This window comes from Grampus griseus, assembly GCF_964374135.1.
Source record: "Grampus griseus genome assembly, chromosome: 5".
In the NCBI taxonomy this organism is placed as follows: Eukaryota; Metazoa; Chordata; class Mammalia; order Artiodactyla; family Delphinidae; genus Grampus; species Grampus griseus.
In genome coordinates this window covers 77,177,929-77,197,822 of record NC_138998.1, presented here as the reverse complement: position 1 = coordinate 77,197,822, position 19,894 = coordinate 77,177,929, and the positions used below count along the sequence as shown (strand labels likewise).

The following is a 19,894-nucleotide window of genomic DNA, read 5'->3' as shown; positions in this document are numbered from 1 at the left end:
CTTTTTTTACTTTTGCTCTAATTTTTTACTCTTTCCTTTATTCTTCTTGCTTTAATATTAAATTGCTCTTCTTTCTCTAGTTTCCCAAAGTGTAATATTAGATTATTGGTTTTAAAACTCTTTTTTTTTAAGTTTTATTTTAAATTGAGGTATAGTTGATTTACAGCATATTATGTTGTGTTAGTTTCAGGTGTACAGCAAAGTGGTTCAGTTATATATATATATATATACACACACATATATTCATCCTTTTTCAGATTCTTTTCCCATATAGGTTATTACACAATATTGAGTATAGTTCCTTGTGCTATACAGTAGGTACTTGTTGATTATCTATTTTGTGTGTACTAGTATGTATATGTTAATCCCAAATTCTTAATTTATCCCCGCACCACCACCTTTCCCCTTTGGTAACCATGTGTTTGTTTTATTTTCTCAAATATTCACTTTGGTGCTATAAATTTTCCTCTTAGCCCTGCTTTCACTGTGTCCTGTAAATTTTGAGTAGTTCTGCTTTCATTTAGTTAAAATATATAAAAAAATCTTCTTGAGATGTCTTCTTTGAACCATGCTTTATTTAGATATGTATCTCTAAATGTGTGGGAATTTCCCAGCTATCTTTCTGTATTTGATTTCTAGTTCAGTTCCATCATATTTTGAAAACACACTTTATGTAATTCCTACTTTTAGAATTTGTTAAGGTGTGTTTTATTCCAGAATGTGTTTGTCTTAGTGAATATTTCATGTGAGCCTAAACAGAATATAATTTTGCTGTTTTTATTTGGAGTAATATATAAATGTCAATTACATCAAGTTGATTGATGCTGCTATTCTGGTCACCTGTATTCTGACTTTCTGCCTCGGTGTTAGAGTCTCCAGCTATATTAATAAATTCTTCTCTTCATACTTGCATTTCTATCAGTTTTTTTCATGTATTTTAATGCCTGTTGTTAATTAATTAATTTATTTTTGCTGTGTTGGGTCTTTGTTTCTGTGCGAGGGCTTTCTCCAGTTATGGCAAGCGGGGGCCACTCTTCATCGTGGTGCACGGGCCTCTCACTATGGCAGCCTCTCTTGTTGCGGAGCACAGGCTCCAGACGTGCAGGCTCAGTAGTTGTGGCTCACGGACCTAGTTGCTCCGCGGCATGTGGGATCCTCCCAGACCAGGGCTGCAACCCGTGTCCCCTGCATTAGCAGGCAGATTCTCAACCACTGCGCCACCAGGGAAGCCCTTAATGTCTGTTGTTACGTGCATATACATTAAGATGTTACATCTTCTTGGAGAATTGACCTTTTTATCATTATTTTATGCCCATCCTTATCCCTGATAATATTTATTGTTCTGATGTCTGCTTTGTCTTAAGTTAATATAGCTACTTCAGCTTTCTTTTGATTAGTGTTAGCATCATATGTATATCTTTCTCCTTTCACATATAAGTGAAAACATGCAGTATTTGTCTTTCTCTGACTTCACTAAATATAGTACCCTCCAGGTCCATCCATGTTGTCACAAATGACAAAATTTCATTCTTTCTGTGGCTGAGTAATATTCCATTGTATATATCTCCCACATCTTTATTTACTCATCCGTTGTTGGACACTTAAGTTGCTTCCGTATCTTGGCTGTTGTAAGTAATGTTGTTATGAACCTTGAGGTGTGTGTATTTTTTGAATTAGTGTTTTCATTTTCTTTGGATAAATATCACAGAGTGGAACACTGTCAGTATTTTTAAGAGTTTTTGTTTCAATAACCCATAGTTATTTTTCTTATCTACTTTGAAAATCTCTATCTTTTAATTTGTCAACAAAGACATTTACATGTAATTGTTGAATAGTTGAATTAATATCTACCATATTTGTAACTGTTTTCTAAACATTGCACTTATTCTTTAAATCTTTTCTTCCCCCTTTTCTACCTTTTCTGGTTTTAATTGGGCATTTTGTATGATTTTGTTTTCTCTCTTCTCCTAGCATATCAGTTATACTTCTTTAGAAAGTTTGTAGTGGTTTTTCAATATGCATTTACAATGAATGTAAGTCTGCTTTCCAATACCATACACTAAGGACACTAACAGGTTGTAAGTGAAGGGATGGAAAAAGATATGTCAAGAAAATGGAAACCAAAAAAGAGCAAGGGTAGCTATACCTGTATCAGCAAAATATACTTTAAGTCCAACACTAACAAAAGACAAATAGTTCATTATATAATGATAAAGGGGTCAATTTATCAAGAGGATATAACAGTTGTAAACATATACATATTAAATATTGGAGCAGTTAAGTATATTAAGCAATTGTTAACAGATATGAAGGGAAAAATAGCAATTCAATAATAGTAGGGGACTTCAGTACCTACTTTTTTAGCAATGAGTAAATCATTCAGACAGAAGATCATTGCAGAAGTAATGGACCTGAATGACACTTTAGACTAAATGTATCTAACAGACATACACAGAACATTCCACCCAACAGGAGCAGAATATACATTCTTCTCAAGTGCACATGGAACATACATACTTTAGGAGAGATCACATGATACATCACAAAACATGTCTTAGCATTTAAGAAGATTGAAATCATACCAAATATCTCCTGACCACAACAGTATGAAACTAAAAATCAATAACAAGAGGAAAGCTGGAAAATTCACAAATATGTGGAGATTAAACAACATGATCTTGAACAGCCAATGGGTTGAAGAAGAAATCAATAGAGAAATCAAGAAATATCTTGAAACAAATGAAATTGGAAACATAATATATCAAAACTTATGAAAGTCTGCAAAAGCAGTTCTAAGAGGGAAGTTTGTAGTGATAAATGCCTACATTACAAAATGAGACAGACCTTAATAATTTCACTTTACACTTCAAGGAACTAGAAATAGAAGAACTTGCCTTGTTCTTGATCTTAGAGGGAAAGCATTCATTCTTTCACCATTAAGTATAATGTTTCTGTAGGCTTTTTGTAGCTGATCTTTATGAAGTTGAGAGAATACTCTCTAATACTATTTTTGATAGCTTTTATCATGAGTGCATGTTGAATTTTGTCAAATGCTATTTCTGCATCAATTGATATGATCATATTTTCTGTTTTAGCCTGTTACTATGGTGAATTACATTGACCGATTTCCAAATATTGAGCTAGCCTTGCATTCCTGGAATAAGCTTCTCTTGGTCTTTTTATATATTGCTGAATTCTATTTGCTAATCTTTTGTTAAGGATTTTTACATCAGTATTCATGAGGAGTATTGGTGCATACTTTTTTCCCCCTTCCAGCTTTATTGAGTTAAAATGACAAGTAAAAGTTATATATTTTTAGGGTATACACTTTGTGGGTTTCTTTATTGTATTGTCTTTATCTGATTTCACTCTCAGGTAATCCTATCTTTATAGAATGAATTGGGAAGTTTTCCCTCTTGTATTTTCTGGAAGAGATTGTTAGAATTGGTGATATTTTTTCTTTAAATATTTGATAGAATTCTCTTGTGAAACCATATGGACCTGAAGATTTCTTTTCTGGAAATTTTTAAATTACTAATTAAATTTTCTTACTAGTTATAGAACTATTCAGTCTACTTCAGATTTGGGGAATTGCTCTAATTTGTGCTTTTTTTTGTTTGTTTGTTTTTTGTTTGCTTTTTTTTTGCGGTATGTGGGCCTCTCACTGTTGTGGCCTCTCCCATTGTGGAGCACAGGCTCCTGACGCGCAGGCTCAGCGGCCATGGCTCACGGGCGCAGCTGCTCCACGGCATGTGGGATCTTCCCGGACCAGGGCACGAACCGGTGTCCCCTGCATCAGCAGGCGGACTCTCAACCACTGCGCCACCAGGGAAGCCCTCTAATTTGTGCTTTTTGAGGAATCAGTTCATTTCATAAGTTGTCAGAATTACTTGTGTAAAATTGTTACTGTCATATTTAAGTTTGCATGATCTGTAGTGATATTCCTTTTTAATTCCTAATATTGCTAAATGGTCTTCCCTTTTTTTTTTCTTGTCAGTTTTGCTGGAGATTTTTCAGTTTTATTGAACTTTTCAAGGAAACTGCTTTTTGTTTCATTGATTATTTCCATTGCTTTACTGTTTTCAATTTCATTAATTTCTGCTTTTTATTATTATTTTTTTTTGTCTACTTGGTTTAGATTTATTTTGCTCTTATTTCTCTAGGTTCTTGAGAGTGGGAACTTAGACATAGATTCGAAACTTTTCCTTTTTTCTAATATAAGTATTTAGTGCTATAAATTCCCTTTTGGCATTGCTTTAGGAAAAGTTTCAAATCAATGTCTAAGCTCCCACATATTTTGATTTATTGTATTTCCAGTGTCATTCAGTTCAGTGCCTTTTTTGAATTCCCTTGTGATGACTTCTTAGGCCCATGGATTAGAAGTGTGTTGCTTAATTCTAAGTATTTGGAGATTTTTTTCCTATTATCTTTCTTTTATTGATTTCTAGTTTGATTCCATTGTGTTTAGAGAACACATTGTATATGATCTGAATTATTTTAAATTTGCTGAGGTTTTTTAGCCCAGGATATCATCTATCTTAGTATATGTTTTATGGCTGCTAGGAAAGAATGCCTATTTTATTGTTGTTTAGCAGATTATTCTATAAATGTTGATTAGTTTCTGTTGGCTGATGGTTGTGTTGAGTTCTTCTGTATCCTTACTGATTTGCTAGAGACAGGTGTTGAAATCTACTAGCATCATGGAGTCTCTCTTTTTTTCTTTTCAGTTTTATCAGTTTTTGCTTCATGTATTTTGCAACCTGTTGTTTGGTGCATGCACATTTGGGATTGCTCTGTCTTCTTGGTGGACTGACCTTTTATCTTTACATAATGTCCTTCTCTGTCTCTGGTTATCTGAACTCTTTTTTATCTGAACTCTTTTTTTAATCTGATATTAATATAACCTCTTCTGCTTTCTTTTGATTAATGTTTGCATGATATATCTTGTCATTCTTGTTACTTTCAGCTTTTCCATGTCAATATAATTGAAGTAAGTTTCTTGTAGACAGTGTATAGTTTGGTTATGTTTTTTCAATTCACTCTGTCAATCTGTGTATTTTAATTGGTGTTTACATTTTCTGTAATTATTGATATCTCAGGACTTAAGATCTCATTTTATTTTTTGTTGTCTGCTTGATCTCTCTGTTTTTAACCTACTTGGTATTTTTTTTCTTGCCATCCTGTTTTTACTTGAACATTTTTTTAGAATTTCATTTTGATTTATCTTTATTATTTAGTGTCTTTTTGTATCACTTCACTTCTTTAGAGGTTGCTGTAGACATTTCATTATATATAAACAATTTACCACAGTCTTTTGCTATTGCATTTTCCCAGTTTGAATGAAGTATAAAGACCTTTTCTTTTTTATTTCCCTCATTTATAATAAATTTTCCTCTCTCTATATTTAGAACCAAATCAGACTGTGTTATAATTTTTCCTTCAACTGTCAAACATAATTTAGGAAATTATGAGAAGGAAAATATATTGTATTTACCCATAGTTTTACTTTTTGTTGTTTTTTATTCACTTGATATTCAAATATTCCTATTTTAAAAAAAATTATTCCTTTTTGTTTAGTAAACTCCCTTTAACCATTCTCTTAGAGTTGATCTTTTAGTGACAAATTCTTGGCTTTCCTTCATCTAATAAAAGCAGAAATATATTTGGCATGTATAGAATTCTGGGTTGACAGTTCTTTTCTTTAAGCCCTTGAGTAATGTTCTACTTCCTTTTGGTCCCCTGTTTTCTGATGAGAAATCTGCTATCATCGGAATTTTTCCCCTGTAGTTAAAGTGTTGTTGCTCTCTTGCCACGTTCAAGATTTTTTTCTTTTCATTTTTAGTTTTCAGATATGTGGTTGTGATCTGTCTTGGTTTTATTTCTTTGGGTTTATCCTTTTCAGTTTTTTCAGCTTCTTGAATCCTTTGTTTTGCCTTTTACCAATTTGGGAAGTTTTTAGACATTATTTTTTTGACTCCTTTTTCAGTCCCATCCTTTTCCTTCTGGGACCCTGATAACATGATGGTTATCACATGTTTTGTTTTTGTCCCACAGGCTTCTGAGTCTCTGATTTTTTTTTTTTTACATCTGTTTTCTGTCTGTTTTACAGATTGGATAATTTATATTGCTTTATATTTGAGTTTACTGCCTCTTCTGTTTCCTCCATTATGCTATTCAGTTTATCCGTAGGTTTTAAAATTTTCTTTATTGTACTTTTTAGTAGTAAAATTTGCATTTGATTCTTCTTTTTATCTTCTGTTTCTTTGCTGAGACTTTCTGGTTTTTGTTTTTTTTTTTCATTTTATTCATAATTGCTTGTTCCATTTTATGATAGCTTCTTTTAAATGTTTTTCAGTGAATTTTAACATCTGTATCATCTTGATATTGGTATCTATTTTTTAATTCAAACTGTGATTTTTCTATTTCTTGGTATGAGTGATTTTTTAATACAAACTGAACACTTTCAGTATAATGTTATGGCACCCTAGGTCTTATTTAAACCTCCTGTTTTGGGTGGGTTGTTTTGACCTTGCTCTGGCAACAGAAGGGCAGATGACCTCTTGTTGCTAACTGGTGGGAATAGAAGTTCAGGTTCCCTATTTGGCCTTCAACTAACACCTGAGGTTGGGAGAGGCATCTTACTGGGGTGGGGTTATGGCTTCCCATCATACTTCTACTTTTATCACCCTGACCAGAAGACCTGTGATTCATTCCTGCTCCCCACGTGGCCTCCACTAATTCAGTTCTCCCATTCAGAAGTTGAAATATTCTATGAATTTAAATGATGATAGAAAATGTTATTTCTTTCACTGTAGGAGAATGAAAATAAGCTTCTCAGAATTGCATTTGCCAAAAATCATTGTTATTCCCTATGCAAATGCAGATTTGACTTATTTTTAAAATTTGACTTACATTTGTTAGTTTTTCAACTAATTATGGGCAATAAAATTCAGTGAATTTTTTACTGTCTGGTTAATTAGAGCCCATTAAGACAATGAATGAAATTTAACTAAAATGTCACTACCTATTTAATTTTATCTCTTGTATTATAATTCAGCTAGATATAGGTTGTCTAAAATTATCAGATTCTTTTTCATAAAGAAAATTTAATTCCTTATTTTTGCTTTTTATATGATTTGAGTTTTTCCACTAAAACTCCTAAATATCAGCCTTTGACTTAAGATGTTGAGGGAATCTTAGGGTAGCTATCTGTCCCTTTCCCTAGCTGTTGTTGTGCTTCACCTTATCATCATTATTATAACCATCATTAGCTGTTTGGGGGGTACTACATAGCTTTATCCCTACTACTAACTTAGTAATTTAGGTTCTTATCCTAAAACTTGAAGAGTAAGTAAGCAGCAGTCATTCAGCCACAGAACTACATTTCTTAAAATGTAGTTCATGAATTGTCTGTATCAGAATCATCTAGAGAAGTGCTTCCTAAACTTTCATGTGTGTGTGACTCACCTGGGGGTTCTTCATAAAATTCAAATTCTAATTCTGGGATTGGGCCTGAGATTCTGAATTTCTACTAAGCTTCCAGGTAGCATCCATGCTGCTGGTCTATGGACTTCATTTTGAATAGCAAAATATTTGTTAAAATATCAGTCATATGTTCCATCCCAAGTCCAAGGAGTCACAGTTTGTGTGACTGGAATCTGGGATATGCATTTTAATGAGATATTTATCTATACTAAAATTTTAAGGTTGTTGTTATAATTTAGTAGTTCTTAACTGTGGTTATGTATCAGAACCACCCAGAAAGAGTTTTAAAACAGTATTCCTAGATATTACTCCAGAACTATTGAATCGTCATCTCTGGTTTGTATTTTTAATATGCAGAATCATATACCTGATTCTGAGTATAACCAGGTTATAAAGAATGATTATAAATATTATAGAAGGGACTGGTGCCAGAGTCATCATGCCCGGTACTAGAAGTTTCACCTGGAATCCAGACAAAAAATAAGATTAAAATTGAACTATGTTAGAACTTAGTGGGGGGGAAGGTTTCAAAACTGAAATCTTCCACTAAATTTTATACAGCATAATTTTTGTAATTTTAAGCCATTTTCCTTTTTACAGTATATTTTTGGCTTGTGTATTGACAGTGTTTCCCAAAATAGGATTTATAGTCTTGGGGTTGTGAATTATCCACAGTAATTTATAATCAGACTAATGGAAATATTCTGAATGATTTCAATAAACCCTCTTATGCAAAAATACTGCCATACAATTTCAATATGTGAAGTTATATTTGCATTTATGGTTGTGTTGGTACCAAGTAGTATTATTTTAATTGTTATGGATTAATAAAAAATCAAAGTGGACTATGCACATGTATTATGTATTCATACCAAATGATTATAAAATTATGTGATGGTATACTATGGAACAGAATTCAAAGGTATTCAAGTAGAGGCAAGTGGTGAAAGAGAGACACAGAGTAAGTATAGACATAAAAGAACCTGTGGAGTCAGAATCATATCCATATTGTGAGATTGTTTTATTTTTGTAAAAAAAAATTCATATGTCATGTAAATTAATTGTCATTTGAATTCTAGTTTTATTTGTATTTAATTTGTTTTTTGTTTTATGTATATATGAGTCATAAGTATGAGGAATTTCTTATTTTTATATATAAGTTAAAGAAGTTATAAAAGTAAGTCAAAGTGAGGATCAGCAAAAATTTTTTTAAAGATCTGTATATTATTCAAGCTTGAGAAACATGTATTTTGTTTATTTAATATGCTTATGTAAAAAATATATCAAATTACAGAGTCCTTTGGCCCAATTCAAATACTGTACAGTTTTCTACCTTAGCTTTCCTTGATTTCCCTTGAATTAATCCCTCCCTCCTTTGAACTCTTTATAGCAATTAACACATTTTACTTTTATTTTTCTTGTCAACTTGTCTTATCTCTCCTGTTAGATGTTATATTTTTTTAAGGAAAAAGATTAGGTATGTTGTAATCAAGGACAGTACTTTTTATAAAGAATTATTCAGTGAAGCTTGAATAAATGGATGAATGGAAGGAAGACAATGTGTTAGATGATTTACTACGAAAGAATGAGTGAATATGGATATAGGAACAATATTATTTTTCCAAGGCCCACATATAATAGAAAATCCTTCATCTTGCAGGTGGTGGTGGTAGAAATACATTATAAATGAAAATGTAGCTATTAAGTACAGTAAATTAAGTTCTATAAGGATATTGATTAGTCACTTATGGTTATCAAACACACAGCACAAGTTTAATGATGCCCTCTCCTTCACCTATGTCAATCATCTTAAGTAAATCACATTACTTTTTTTTTTAATTTTAAGAGTTAATTTGAGCGAAAATTAATTTGAATTGGGCAGTGCCAACAGAGGTGGTTAAGAGTGCTCCACAGATAGCTAGGGGCAAGACTTTTATAGATAAGACATGAAAGCAAAGCAAAGGATTATGGGATTGGCTATAGCTTAAGTAGTTGCTTTATTTAGGAAAGCATAGCTGGCTTTTTGGAGTGGTTGTCCTTAGGTTTCAGTTTCTTTTTTTTCCTTGCAGTTTTATTGCGATAAAATGGACATACGGCACTGTGTAACTTTAAGGTATACAGCATAATGACTTGACTTACATACATCATGAAGTGATTATGACAATAAGAAGAGTGAACATCCATAATTTCATATAGATACTAAATAAAAGAAAAAGTATAATTGACCTACGACCCAATGTTATTTCCAGGTGCACAACATAGTGATTTGATATTTCTATATATAATGATCACCACGATAAGTTTAGGTATCATCTGTCACCATACAGAGATATTACATTGTTGACTCTATTTACCATGCTATACATTTCATCTCTATGACTCATATGTTTTGTAACTAGAAGTTTGTACCTCTTAATTTTCTTCACCTATTTCACTCATCCTCCCATCTTCCTCCCCTCTGGCAACCACCTGTTTGTTCTCTGTATCTATAACTCTGTTTCTGTTTTGTTATGTTCATTTGTTTTGTTTTTTAGATACCACATATAAGTGAAATCATATAATAGTTGTATTTCTGTCTGACTTATTTCACTTAGCAAAAGTCCATCCATGTTGTCACAAATGGCAAGATTTCATCCATTTTGTAGCTGAGTAATATTCCATTGTACATGTATATACCACATGTTCTCTATCCATTCATCTACTGATGGGCACTTACATTGCTCCTGTATCTTGGCTATTGTCAGTAATGCTGCAGTGAACACAGGGGTGCATATATCTTTTCAAATTAGTGTTTTTATTGTTTTATTGTTCTACTTTTCAAACTGGGTTCAGATTAATTCTGGGAATCTCTTACTTGTTTAACCATGACCCATCAGTTGGACTTTGGACATAAGATGAAACCCTTTTGTCATAAAGGGTCTAGTTTCTTATCAATAAGAATGAGGAATACAGTAGTGTTGGTCCAAGGAATATTTATATTTCTGTTTGGATCTTCATGTATTCCACTGTTCTTGTACTTACTGTAAAGTCTGTCTATATTGGAATTTTGCTGCTTGCTTCAGGTCTCATTACTGAAACCTGGCAGTTCTTAGACTTTTCTTCTTAACCTTATAAATGACCATGTAATATTTAAGTTTGCTCCTTTTCTATCTGAACTCCTGTATTTGTGTCTACTTTAATGGGATTGGTGTTTTTTCTACTCTCCCAGTATTCAGAAAGGGTGATCATAGATCCTTTTTAAAATGAGCTTCCTCTTTCTACATGGATTGAATTGAAAATTGATTGTTCATTGCCTAGAAACATGACTATCAAGTTATTTTCTGTGGAACATTATTGAGTATCTCTTGGCAACAGCAATTCTAGACTTTAGGTTTTAATCAAAATTGTCCAATGTCATATATGTTATACTTTAATTAGATTGTCAATTGACTCTGTAAATGTGTATGTAATAACAAGGCTTCTAGTATTTTGGATTGTAGTGTGCAAGGTGCCTTCAACAGAATACTTTTGAATAGATAAAGTTTGGTGTAGAGAAAGTCAATGAACCAGATTGAAAATATAAATTTGACATACTGCATGTTCACTCTTATATAAAGAGGTACAAGATGGAATCCTTTTTGGAATTTACCATTCATTTTCCTTTTTTTTTTTCCATAGTTGTGTGTCTGCTTGGTGTCAGAATTCTGTTTTGCTCTGCTAACAATTTACCAGCTCCTTTTCTAAATAAACTCTAGGAAATATTATGATTTAGTAACAAGTTCGGATAAGGAATAACTGTGAACTTATCCCCCCATGTCTTTTTAAGAGTGGTTAGGGAGCCTAAGTAGGCCCAACTAGAAAAAGTGATGATGCTGTGGATAGAAGACTCTGATAAATTCCCAAATTTCATATATAGGAGTCATGGTTGCTTTGGCTGTGGAACAGTTTCCCAGAATTGGTCAGAAAGCCCATTGTGAGGATGAAGGCAGAACAAAAGAATAAGGGAATAGTATAATGGATCTCTGACCTTATAAGTTTTCGTTATACTACTTAGATGCCAAACATCAGAATAAAAAGTAAATAATTCATCACCTCATGTAGACAAAGCTACAGACTCTCTGACCTCTGAAATTTATGTTTCATATATACCTAATTTTTATTTCAAGTGAAAAAAAGCAAACAGTGTAGCATTGTAGAAATATGGCAGTTTTTCAACCAAACAGGAATGGATTTGAATCCCAGTTTTGCCACTTATTAGCTGTCAGTCCTAGGCAAGTAAAAGCAAATATTTTTGTGAAACAGAAATATATATATGTCTTGAAGTGCTATTTTCAGTTAGAAATAATATATATCAATGCCCATGTTAGATACTTAATAGTGGTTGTTTTATCATTATTATTTTTAATGACATACTATTGTTATTTATCCTATAAACTCTAACTAATAACTAAGGGCTACTGAGTATATGGTAAATTTTATTGTTTATATAGGTATCGCTATGTTATAAGCATAAGGAAAATATAATGCTGACCAGATATAAAATTTAGATATTTTAATTGTAATTTTCTTTCTTTCAGAATTACTTACTGTCATCTACCTTTCCAGAGTAAATGGCTCTATGTTGGAACAGAAAGAGGAAATACACATATTGTAAATATTGAATCTTTCATTCTTTCTGGATATGTTATCATGTGGAACAAGGCAATTGAACTGTAAGTTTGAACTTGAATACCACTTTATTTGGATTAAATATATCTTATGGTTATGCAGTATATATATCAAATTGCAGAGTTATTTGAAACATCAATGGCTAATTTATGATGAATTTGAGTGAAAAGTTCATCTAAAATAATTTAAAACTCGAAAGGCTTTTAAAAATATATATTGTAGTATTAACATATGCTAATTTTAGACTTTCCAAATACTGTAAATAATTAAGGGTTATTATGTATACAAAATTTGATGACAAAATATTAAAGCTTATTCTAAAACTTATACATGAAAATCATCTCATTTCTTTATAGTCAACCTTAGTATAGCCACTTCCAGTGGGAGTGGCAAGTGGATTATGACCACATTTAACTTTATGTAAAAATAATTATGATCAGTTCACATATTTTTAAATGCTCGTAGCTTATTCTTCACTTGCCTCATTAACATATTGTTCTGAGTTCCAAGAAGAATCATTTCATCAGTATCTTTCATGTTGTGATGTATACAGCTCTTTGGGTATGTGGCTGATGGCAATTACCACTTTCATTTGGCACTGATATTTACGTTTCTACACATGTGAAATGTGAAATCCCTCGAATGTGAAATTTCATGGAATTCCAAGCCATCTTTTGTAGCATATACAGAGACAATTTTCCTGGTCAATGTGTTAATTGGAAAAACAATTTTTCTTTAATAAATGTTTGTGCTCTGTACATATTACGTCCTTAATAAGGTACGTTTGACTTGAGGTTGGCTCATTCTCTCACGTATATATACATTCTAAATTGCATAATTAGTTTTCTCTAAAACTCTGATTAAAACAGCCTATTTTCGTGAAACTTGACTGTGGTCTTTAAAATAAATCTACTATTCCCTATTCCCAATGTTTCAATGTTCATGTATATTACTTGATAGGGAAGGTTGTTACTAGTTATATTCTTATTAAAATATTCCTCTCATATTATGTCCTAATGAGTTTTTTTAATTAATGATAATTCTTCCTCATTAGATTAAGAACTGCTCCAGGGCAGAATCCTTTGTTCATTGCTCTTTTTTTCTTCATATTTGGCTTATTTTGGTGCTTTCCACAGAGTGGCTACTAAATAACTAATGACAGTGAAAATTAGTATGATAAATAGATACAAGTGCTGTATCTATACAGCACTGTATCTATAAATAGATACTTACAGCTTTCATTTATAATTATAATTGGTGTGAGCTATTTTGCTCATATATATTTTAATATTCTATGTGTATATTTTTAAAAACACTTGTCCGGTAGACAATTATGTGTCTCCCAAAAAGTTATCTATTTTTTCAGCTATTTGGGAAAGGCTTTTCCCCCTATAATCTTAGTTCTATAAAAGCACTAAATAGGGCTGAACTTAATATTTGTTTTCATAATATTGTTTTGGGATATTGATAAAGTAAACTTGAGAGATCAAACATAGAGATTTTATATAAATTTAATATTAGTACAGATAGTAATAGGTGTATCATTTGTGGCCAATTCAATGCTGATAAAGTAATTAAGAAGAGTTTTTTATCTAAACAGATCAAATATTTCACCACATTTGCAATGTTGTTTCTATATTCATTTACTTAACAAATCCTTTTCATAGTTCAGATTAATACGACCTGAACTATGACTTACACCCTATATGTATTTACATAGTCCATACTTTATGATTTCAGAACTAATGAAAATTTTAAAATGTATATTATAAAGGAGGGTAAAATTAGGAGAAATTAAAGAAATAAAATAAGGCATTTTATTTTTTCATAATATTTTCTTATGCATGTGATTCTGAATAGAATCTCACATTTATATAAATCTGGTGTTTTATAGAGTTGTATGTGCCTCTGAAAATGACTTTGAAATATCCTCAAGAAATCATTAGTAGCCACCTTATCTCCTGACTGTTTCTTGCTTTATTTACACCAGATTTCCAGAAGTCTTTTCCATGAAATTATAGTCCCACTGTGATAGATATAATTTTAAATGCTAACTTCCAGTCTCCCTGAGCAGTCAGTCTTTTAATTGCTCTCTACCTCTTGAGATACATTAGAAAATGCATGCCACTTATTAATATGTGTTAAGGGTATGGGATAATAATAAAATACATATTTAATTAAGAAGAATCATTTTATAATTAGAAATTTAAACAAATTTTAACAGTACATGTTTTAAGTGTGAGAAATGCAGAATTATCTTTGAGCTATATGAGATTATTTCTATTTTAAGTTCTTACTTGAAATACTTTTCATTCAATGTTTGTTATTTTTTTAGCTTGTTTGTGTTTTTAGTGAAGTCTCCTAATTGTAATTGTAGGCAGTTCCCATAATTATAAATAGCTTGTGTTCTCATAATGTGTATATTGGTTATTTGGAAACTGGAAGCCATTTTTGTGATGTTTGTAGAAACGGTAATGTTTGTAGAATACCTTATAAAATAGTAGTATAGAACAAAAATGACATTAAAAAATTTTATATAGGAAAATATGTTCCAGGTTATAGCACAGAAATAGCTGTTTCTGAAGGACAGCCCTAGCTTTAAAAGAAAAAAAAAACCAGTTTTTTCTACATGTGATTAAAAATTTGAGCATGAAATTTAGAACTAAATCATAGATGTAAGGCATACAGACTTCAAATATATTTATTGAGCACTATGATATACTAGCTCCTGGAAACAAGTATAAACTGAGAAGACATAGTTTCTCTCCTCTCGGGATTCCAGTGTAATAAAGGTGAGATTAAGTAAAAAGGCAATTACAATATATTGGAAATATAAAGTGAAAATTCTATAAGAAGGATACCTAATATAGACATGAAGTCTCAGAGAAGTATCTGTGAAGGAAGTTACATCCATGAGATCTGAAGGATGAGTTTCAGTTAGGTGAGTGGAGAACTGGAGGAGAGGGCTTCCAGGAAGAGGGAACAGAAGTTTTAAAGGATAGAATGTGAGAGTTTTTGTTCCATGCACAGAAATTTTAAGTAGTTTAGTTGGTTGGAAAGGCTGGGGGAAAGGATGGCAAGAGATAAGGTTGAGAAGATAATAAAAATATATAGTATGAAAGGCTTGTAAGCCAGTTTGAGCATTTAGACTTTATCTAAGGTCGGGAGCTAGATTTTGAAGAGTTTTAAGCAAAGAATTGACTTGACCAAATTTGCATTTAGGAAGTCCACTCTGAATGCAGGTATGGAGAAATCATTGAAAAGAGAAAAGACTGTATTCTTGGTAAAAATTAGGGTGGATTTAGGAGTGAAGATAAGCTGACATATTAAACAAATAGTTAGAAGATAGAAGAGGCAATACTTGGGTATTGTGGGAAGATGTAAGAATAATATATTAAGAATTAAGAGTGACCCAAAGCGTTTGACCTGAGTAACTGTGTTGATAAGGGTGCCATTTAGTGAAAGAATGCAGGAGATGGAGTAGGTTGGGAGTAAAATAATGAGTTCAATTTTAGGTAGGTTGAGTTGTATGTGTTTTTAAGTTATTCAAATGGAATTGGTATGGGAGAATGGTAGGATGTAGGATATATGAATCTGAACCTAATGAGATCAGAATTTACATGGTCATTGAAATTATAAGAATATTTGAGATTGTGCATGAAAAGTGTATATAAATGAGGTAGCAAACTTGTAGACAGTGAACCAATTCTGACTCACAGATATGTTTTGTTTGCCCATCAGAGTATTTAAATATATTCGGAATTATTAGTTTCCAATATTTAAGAACTGGTAGAGTAGAGATAAAAATTTGGATTTCCATCTTTTCATGAAAAAATTCCTGATGAAACAATCCCAGTCCAGTATTCTTGCATGGAAGTCAGTAATCAACAGGAACTGACAACTTTCGTTTTGTAGGTGGGTAATGTGCTATCCAGTTTGGCACAGTTCTTATTCAGCCTGTTGAACTCATTTGCAGTACCTGCCTGGCTCCTGTGGGCTCTTGAATTCATGACCATATATAATATGGGAATACATTGCAGTCTAGGACAGAATACAAAGGAATACCAGTATTTAAGATAAGGGAAGAGTAAGTCCACAAAGAAAACTATCGAGAAGCCATTCTGGTGAATGGGAGGGAGAGAAATAAATAGGGATATTAGAAAAATTGTTTAGATGACTATCCCATGAAGTTAATTTCATTGATAATTCTATCTAAAGTAATTTTTATGGGATTTATAGAATCCAGGGTACACAGTAGCTTTTTAAAGTCAATTTCTAATGGCCGTAAATTTTGCAAGTAATGCTTGGTAGTTTTTGGAAATTTAATATTAGGGAAAAAGTCAGAAAAAATATCAAAATGTTAACAGTCATATCTAGGCAGTGAAATAATATGAGAGATTTTTTCTCTTAAATTTTGTTATCTTCTGAGTTTCAGGGGTTTTTTTTTACAATTAAAAAGAAGTCTCTTCTATAGTCTGAAAAAGTTATTACAAATACCTGAAGATTAATTGTAGATTTTTTTCCTGAACTTGAGTGTTTTATAGAGTCATAAGCTAAATGGAAGAGTCTTTCATATGGTCTAAGTAGTGTTTCTCAACGTGTATTTCAGTGATTCCCTCAATAGAGGATCAATGAAAAAGGATTCTATGGACCAAAATTTTGGAAAATATTGAAGATTTGCAATGGTGATTTGCATATTATGGCTCTAAGAAGTTCTGTAAAAGAACTTTAATATTATTAAATAAAAATATTTAATTTTAATTCAAGGTTTCCCAAACTTTTTTTTTTTTGATATGGGGCAGTCTTTATGTGAAACACCTTATATATATTCACTAGTTTATCATGGTGTACACTTTGGGTATTTGTTGTTCCAATCAAACCCAAAAGACAGATAGGGTTTTTGGTTTGTTGGATACTATTAGTTACCAAAAGATAATTGAAAAACATTGTCTTTTATCAGAGGCATTTATACTGTAATAAAGCACTGCATTTATATGTGAATAATATATTACATATAAACATAAAAGAAATGCAAAAAACCCTGTAAACGTTTTATGAAGCCTTTTCTTCCTGCACATATCCCAGAATGCAAATAGTAACTCTAATTTCTAATTATTCCAATGATTTACAACAATCATAATACATACTATTTATTGAGTACTATGTTTTGGCATTATGTTAGATGCTATATGTATATTTTAACCCTCACAGTTATTCAGTAGGTACACTGCTATCATCTCCATTTTTTTTTTTTTTTTTTTTTGTGGTATGAGGACCTCTCACTGTTGTGGCCTCTCCCATTGCGGAGCACAGGCTCCGGACGCGCAGGCTCAGTGGTCATGGCTCACAGGCCCAGCCGCTCTGCAGCATGTGGGATCCTCCCGGACCAGGGCACGAACCCGTGTCCCCTGCATCAGCAGGCAGACTCTCAACCACTGCGCCACCAGGGAAGCCCTATCATCTCCATTTTTAAGTGAGAAAATTTAGGATAAAGCCACTAACAAAATATCTAAAAAAGATGTATTTTTCTGAGTTACTCTGGTGAGTCAGTATCTAGGGAACCTGGAGTTACTTAATTTGTCACTTTTGTCTGAGTCCAAAGAATTTCTAAAATTTAAATCTTCATTATTTTTTTGTGCAGAATATTTGATGATTTTCATGTGTGCTTAAGAAATAAATTATAAATATGTCAATATACTTATACTAGGGTTAATCTGGCACAATTAGGTCATTGAAGAAAGGATTTGGAAAAAAAGAGCAATAATAAATCTATGTCATATCCGTTCATGTCATATTTAACCATGACATATTCATACTCAACGGTGACATCAGTTAAAGTAGGAAATATAAAAGAAACATGCCAGATATTAGAATAGAATAAATTTAAAGTCAGATTAACAGAGCAAAGATCCCTTTAACAATACGCTGTTACACTATTATTGATTACCCTAGTTAACCAGATAAATGAGACAGAACCAGTGAACTAGGTTCCCCTAGTTGCTCAGTTTTCTGTAAGATGGCTATCACTAGAAAGGGTCTATTTGTAAATAAAAGGAGCCACTGTACTTTCCTTTAGGAGCAAAATCAGAGATTTCATGTCAAAGGAAATTTTAAATTTGGTATGTAATTTGCAGTTTGGTTGAAACAGGTTTGCAGCATTAGCCTTGTGGCTGTATAAGTAAAACTTCATTGTCAAATTTTCAGAGAACCAGATCTGGCAACAAACATATAAGCATATAAGATAATAAAGAATCCCATTGTTATGTGGATCTATGTCCTTAAACCTGATTTTTAAAAATAGACCTACTTTAATAGAGTTAGTAGGAGAAAAAAAAGTAGTCTTAAAGAAAAACAACCAAAGACTCAAATCAGTCTAAGCTAAACTCTAGAATATTGGGAGTGTATTCCAGTATAATCTTAATTTCTTTGTTTCAGTCTCTAACGGTAAGGTGTTTTAATGTTTTTTTTTTTAATTACTCTTTTGAATTGATTTAACAGATCCACAAAGACTCATCCAGGTCCAGTTGTACATTTAAGTGATAGCCCAAGAGATGAAGGGAAAGTGAGTATTACAATACCACTATTCTTGAATTTATTTTCCTTATTCTTGAATAAAGGTGTTTCTTATTATTATTTTATACCTAACATCTAGCACAGTGCATTCAGTGTAATCTAAAATTAAAATATGTTGAATGAATGAATGAGCAAATAAATGAATTAACATATTATTTACACTAATAATGGTCCCAAATTGAGTCTAGTTTCACCTAAAGTTGATATTTAATTCTAGAATTTTGAGGAAGGCATGTAACACATAGAACAACTTTAATTTTCAAATATTCAATGCCTGAAGTTAAAAATATTGTCAATATCATTAATCATTGGCCCCTGATATTCAGTAATGGTAATGATAAACAACCAATATTAAATAATGATAAATTAGCTAATCTTAATTTTGTAAATAGGTAATAATATAGAAAATGTTCTAAGATTACAGAAATAATCCTTATTAATTTTGATTATTCATAATTTTCCTTTAATTATGAGAAACAAAGTTGATAATGTGAAAATCTCTAGAGTGTCACTTTCATTATAAATATCTCTTCAAGTATATAATTTTTGCTAAGTACTATATAAAACACCTAAATAAATTATTTAGTATAGGTTTGGTTCTTTATTTTTAAATGATAGAAACTGAATTAGCCTAATAAATATTGAACCTGAAAGACAAGTCCCCTGATGGTGAGAGAAAGAACATTGAATTTCTTCAAACTGATTTATAAATACAGTGTAATTCCAATCAGATGTCATTAGAATTTACTTTTTTAATTGAAGCATAGTTGATTTACATTATTATATTACTTTCAGGTGTACAACATAGTGATTAAGTACGTTTACAGATTATACTCCATTCAAAGTTATTGAAAGATAATGGCTCTAATTCCCTGTGCTATACAATATATCCCTGTTGCTTATCTATTTTATACATAGCAGTTTGTATCTCTTAATCCCATACCCCTAACTTGCCCCTCTGCCCTTCCCGCTCCCATCTGGTAATCACTAGTTTATTCTCTATATCTGTGCATCTGTTTCTGTTTTGCTATACACACTCATTTGTATTATTTTTTAGATTCCAAATATAAGTGATATATATTTTTGTGTTTGTTTGAATAATTTCACTAAGCATAATATTCTGTAGGTCCATCCATGTTGCTGAAAATGGCAGGATTTCATTCCTTTCTATGGCTGAATAATATTTCAT

At 31.8% G+C, this 19,894-nt stretch overlaps 1 protein-coding gene across 4 annotated transcripts in view; it reads left to right on the top strand.

Moving 5' to 3' along the window:
- Window positions 1–19,894, top strand: part of STXBP5L (syntaxin binding protein 5L) — a gene marked incomplete at both ends in the record, with an annotated part of 357,252 nt that overhangs the window by 106,474 nt on the left and 230,884 nt on the right. For all 4 annotated transcript variants that reach the window (XM_082655376.1, XM_082655374.1, XM_082655375.1 and 1 more), the window contains 2 exons: window positions 12,042–12,176; window positions 18,631–18,694. In XM_082655376.1, the coding sequence (XP_082511502.1) occupies window positions 12,042–12,176; window positions 18,631–18,694 (199 nt within the window). The remainder of the gene's footprint in view (window positions 1–12,041; window positions 12,177–18,630; window positions 18,695–19,894) is intronic.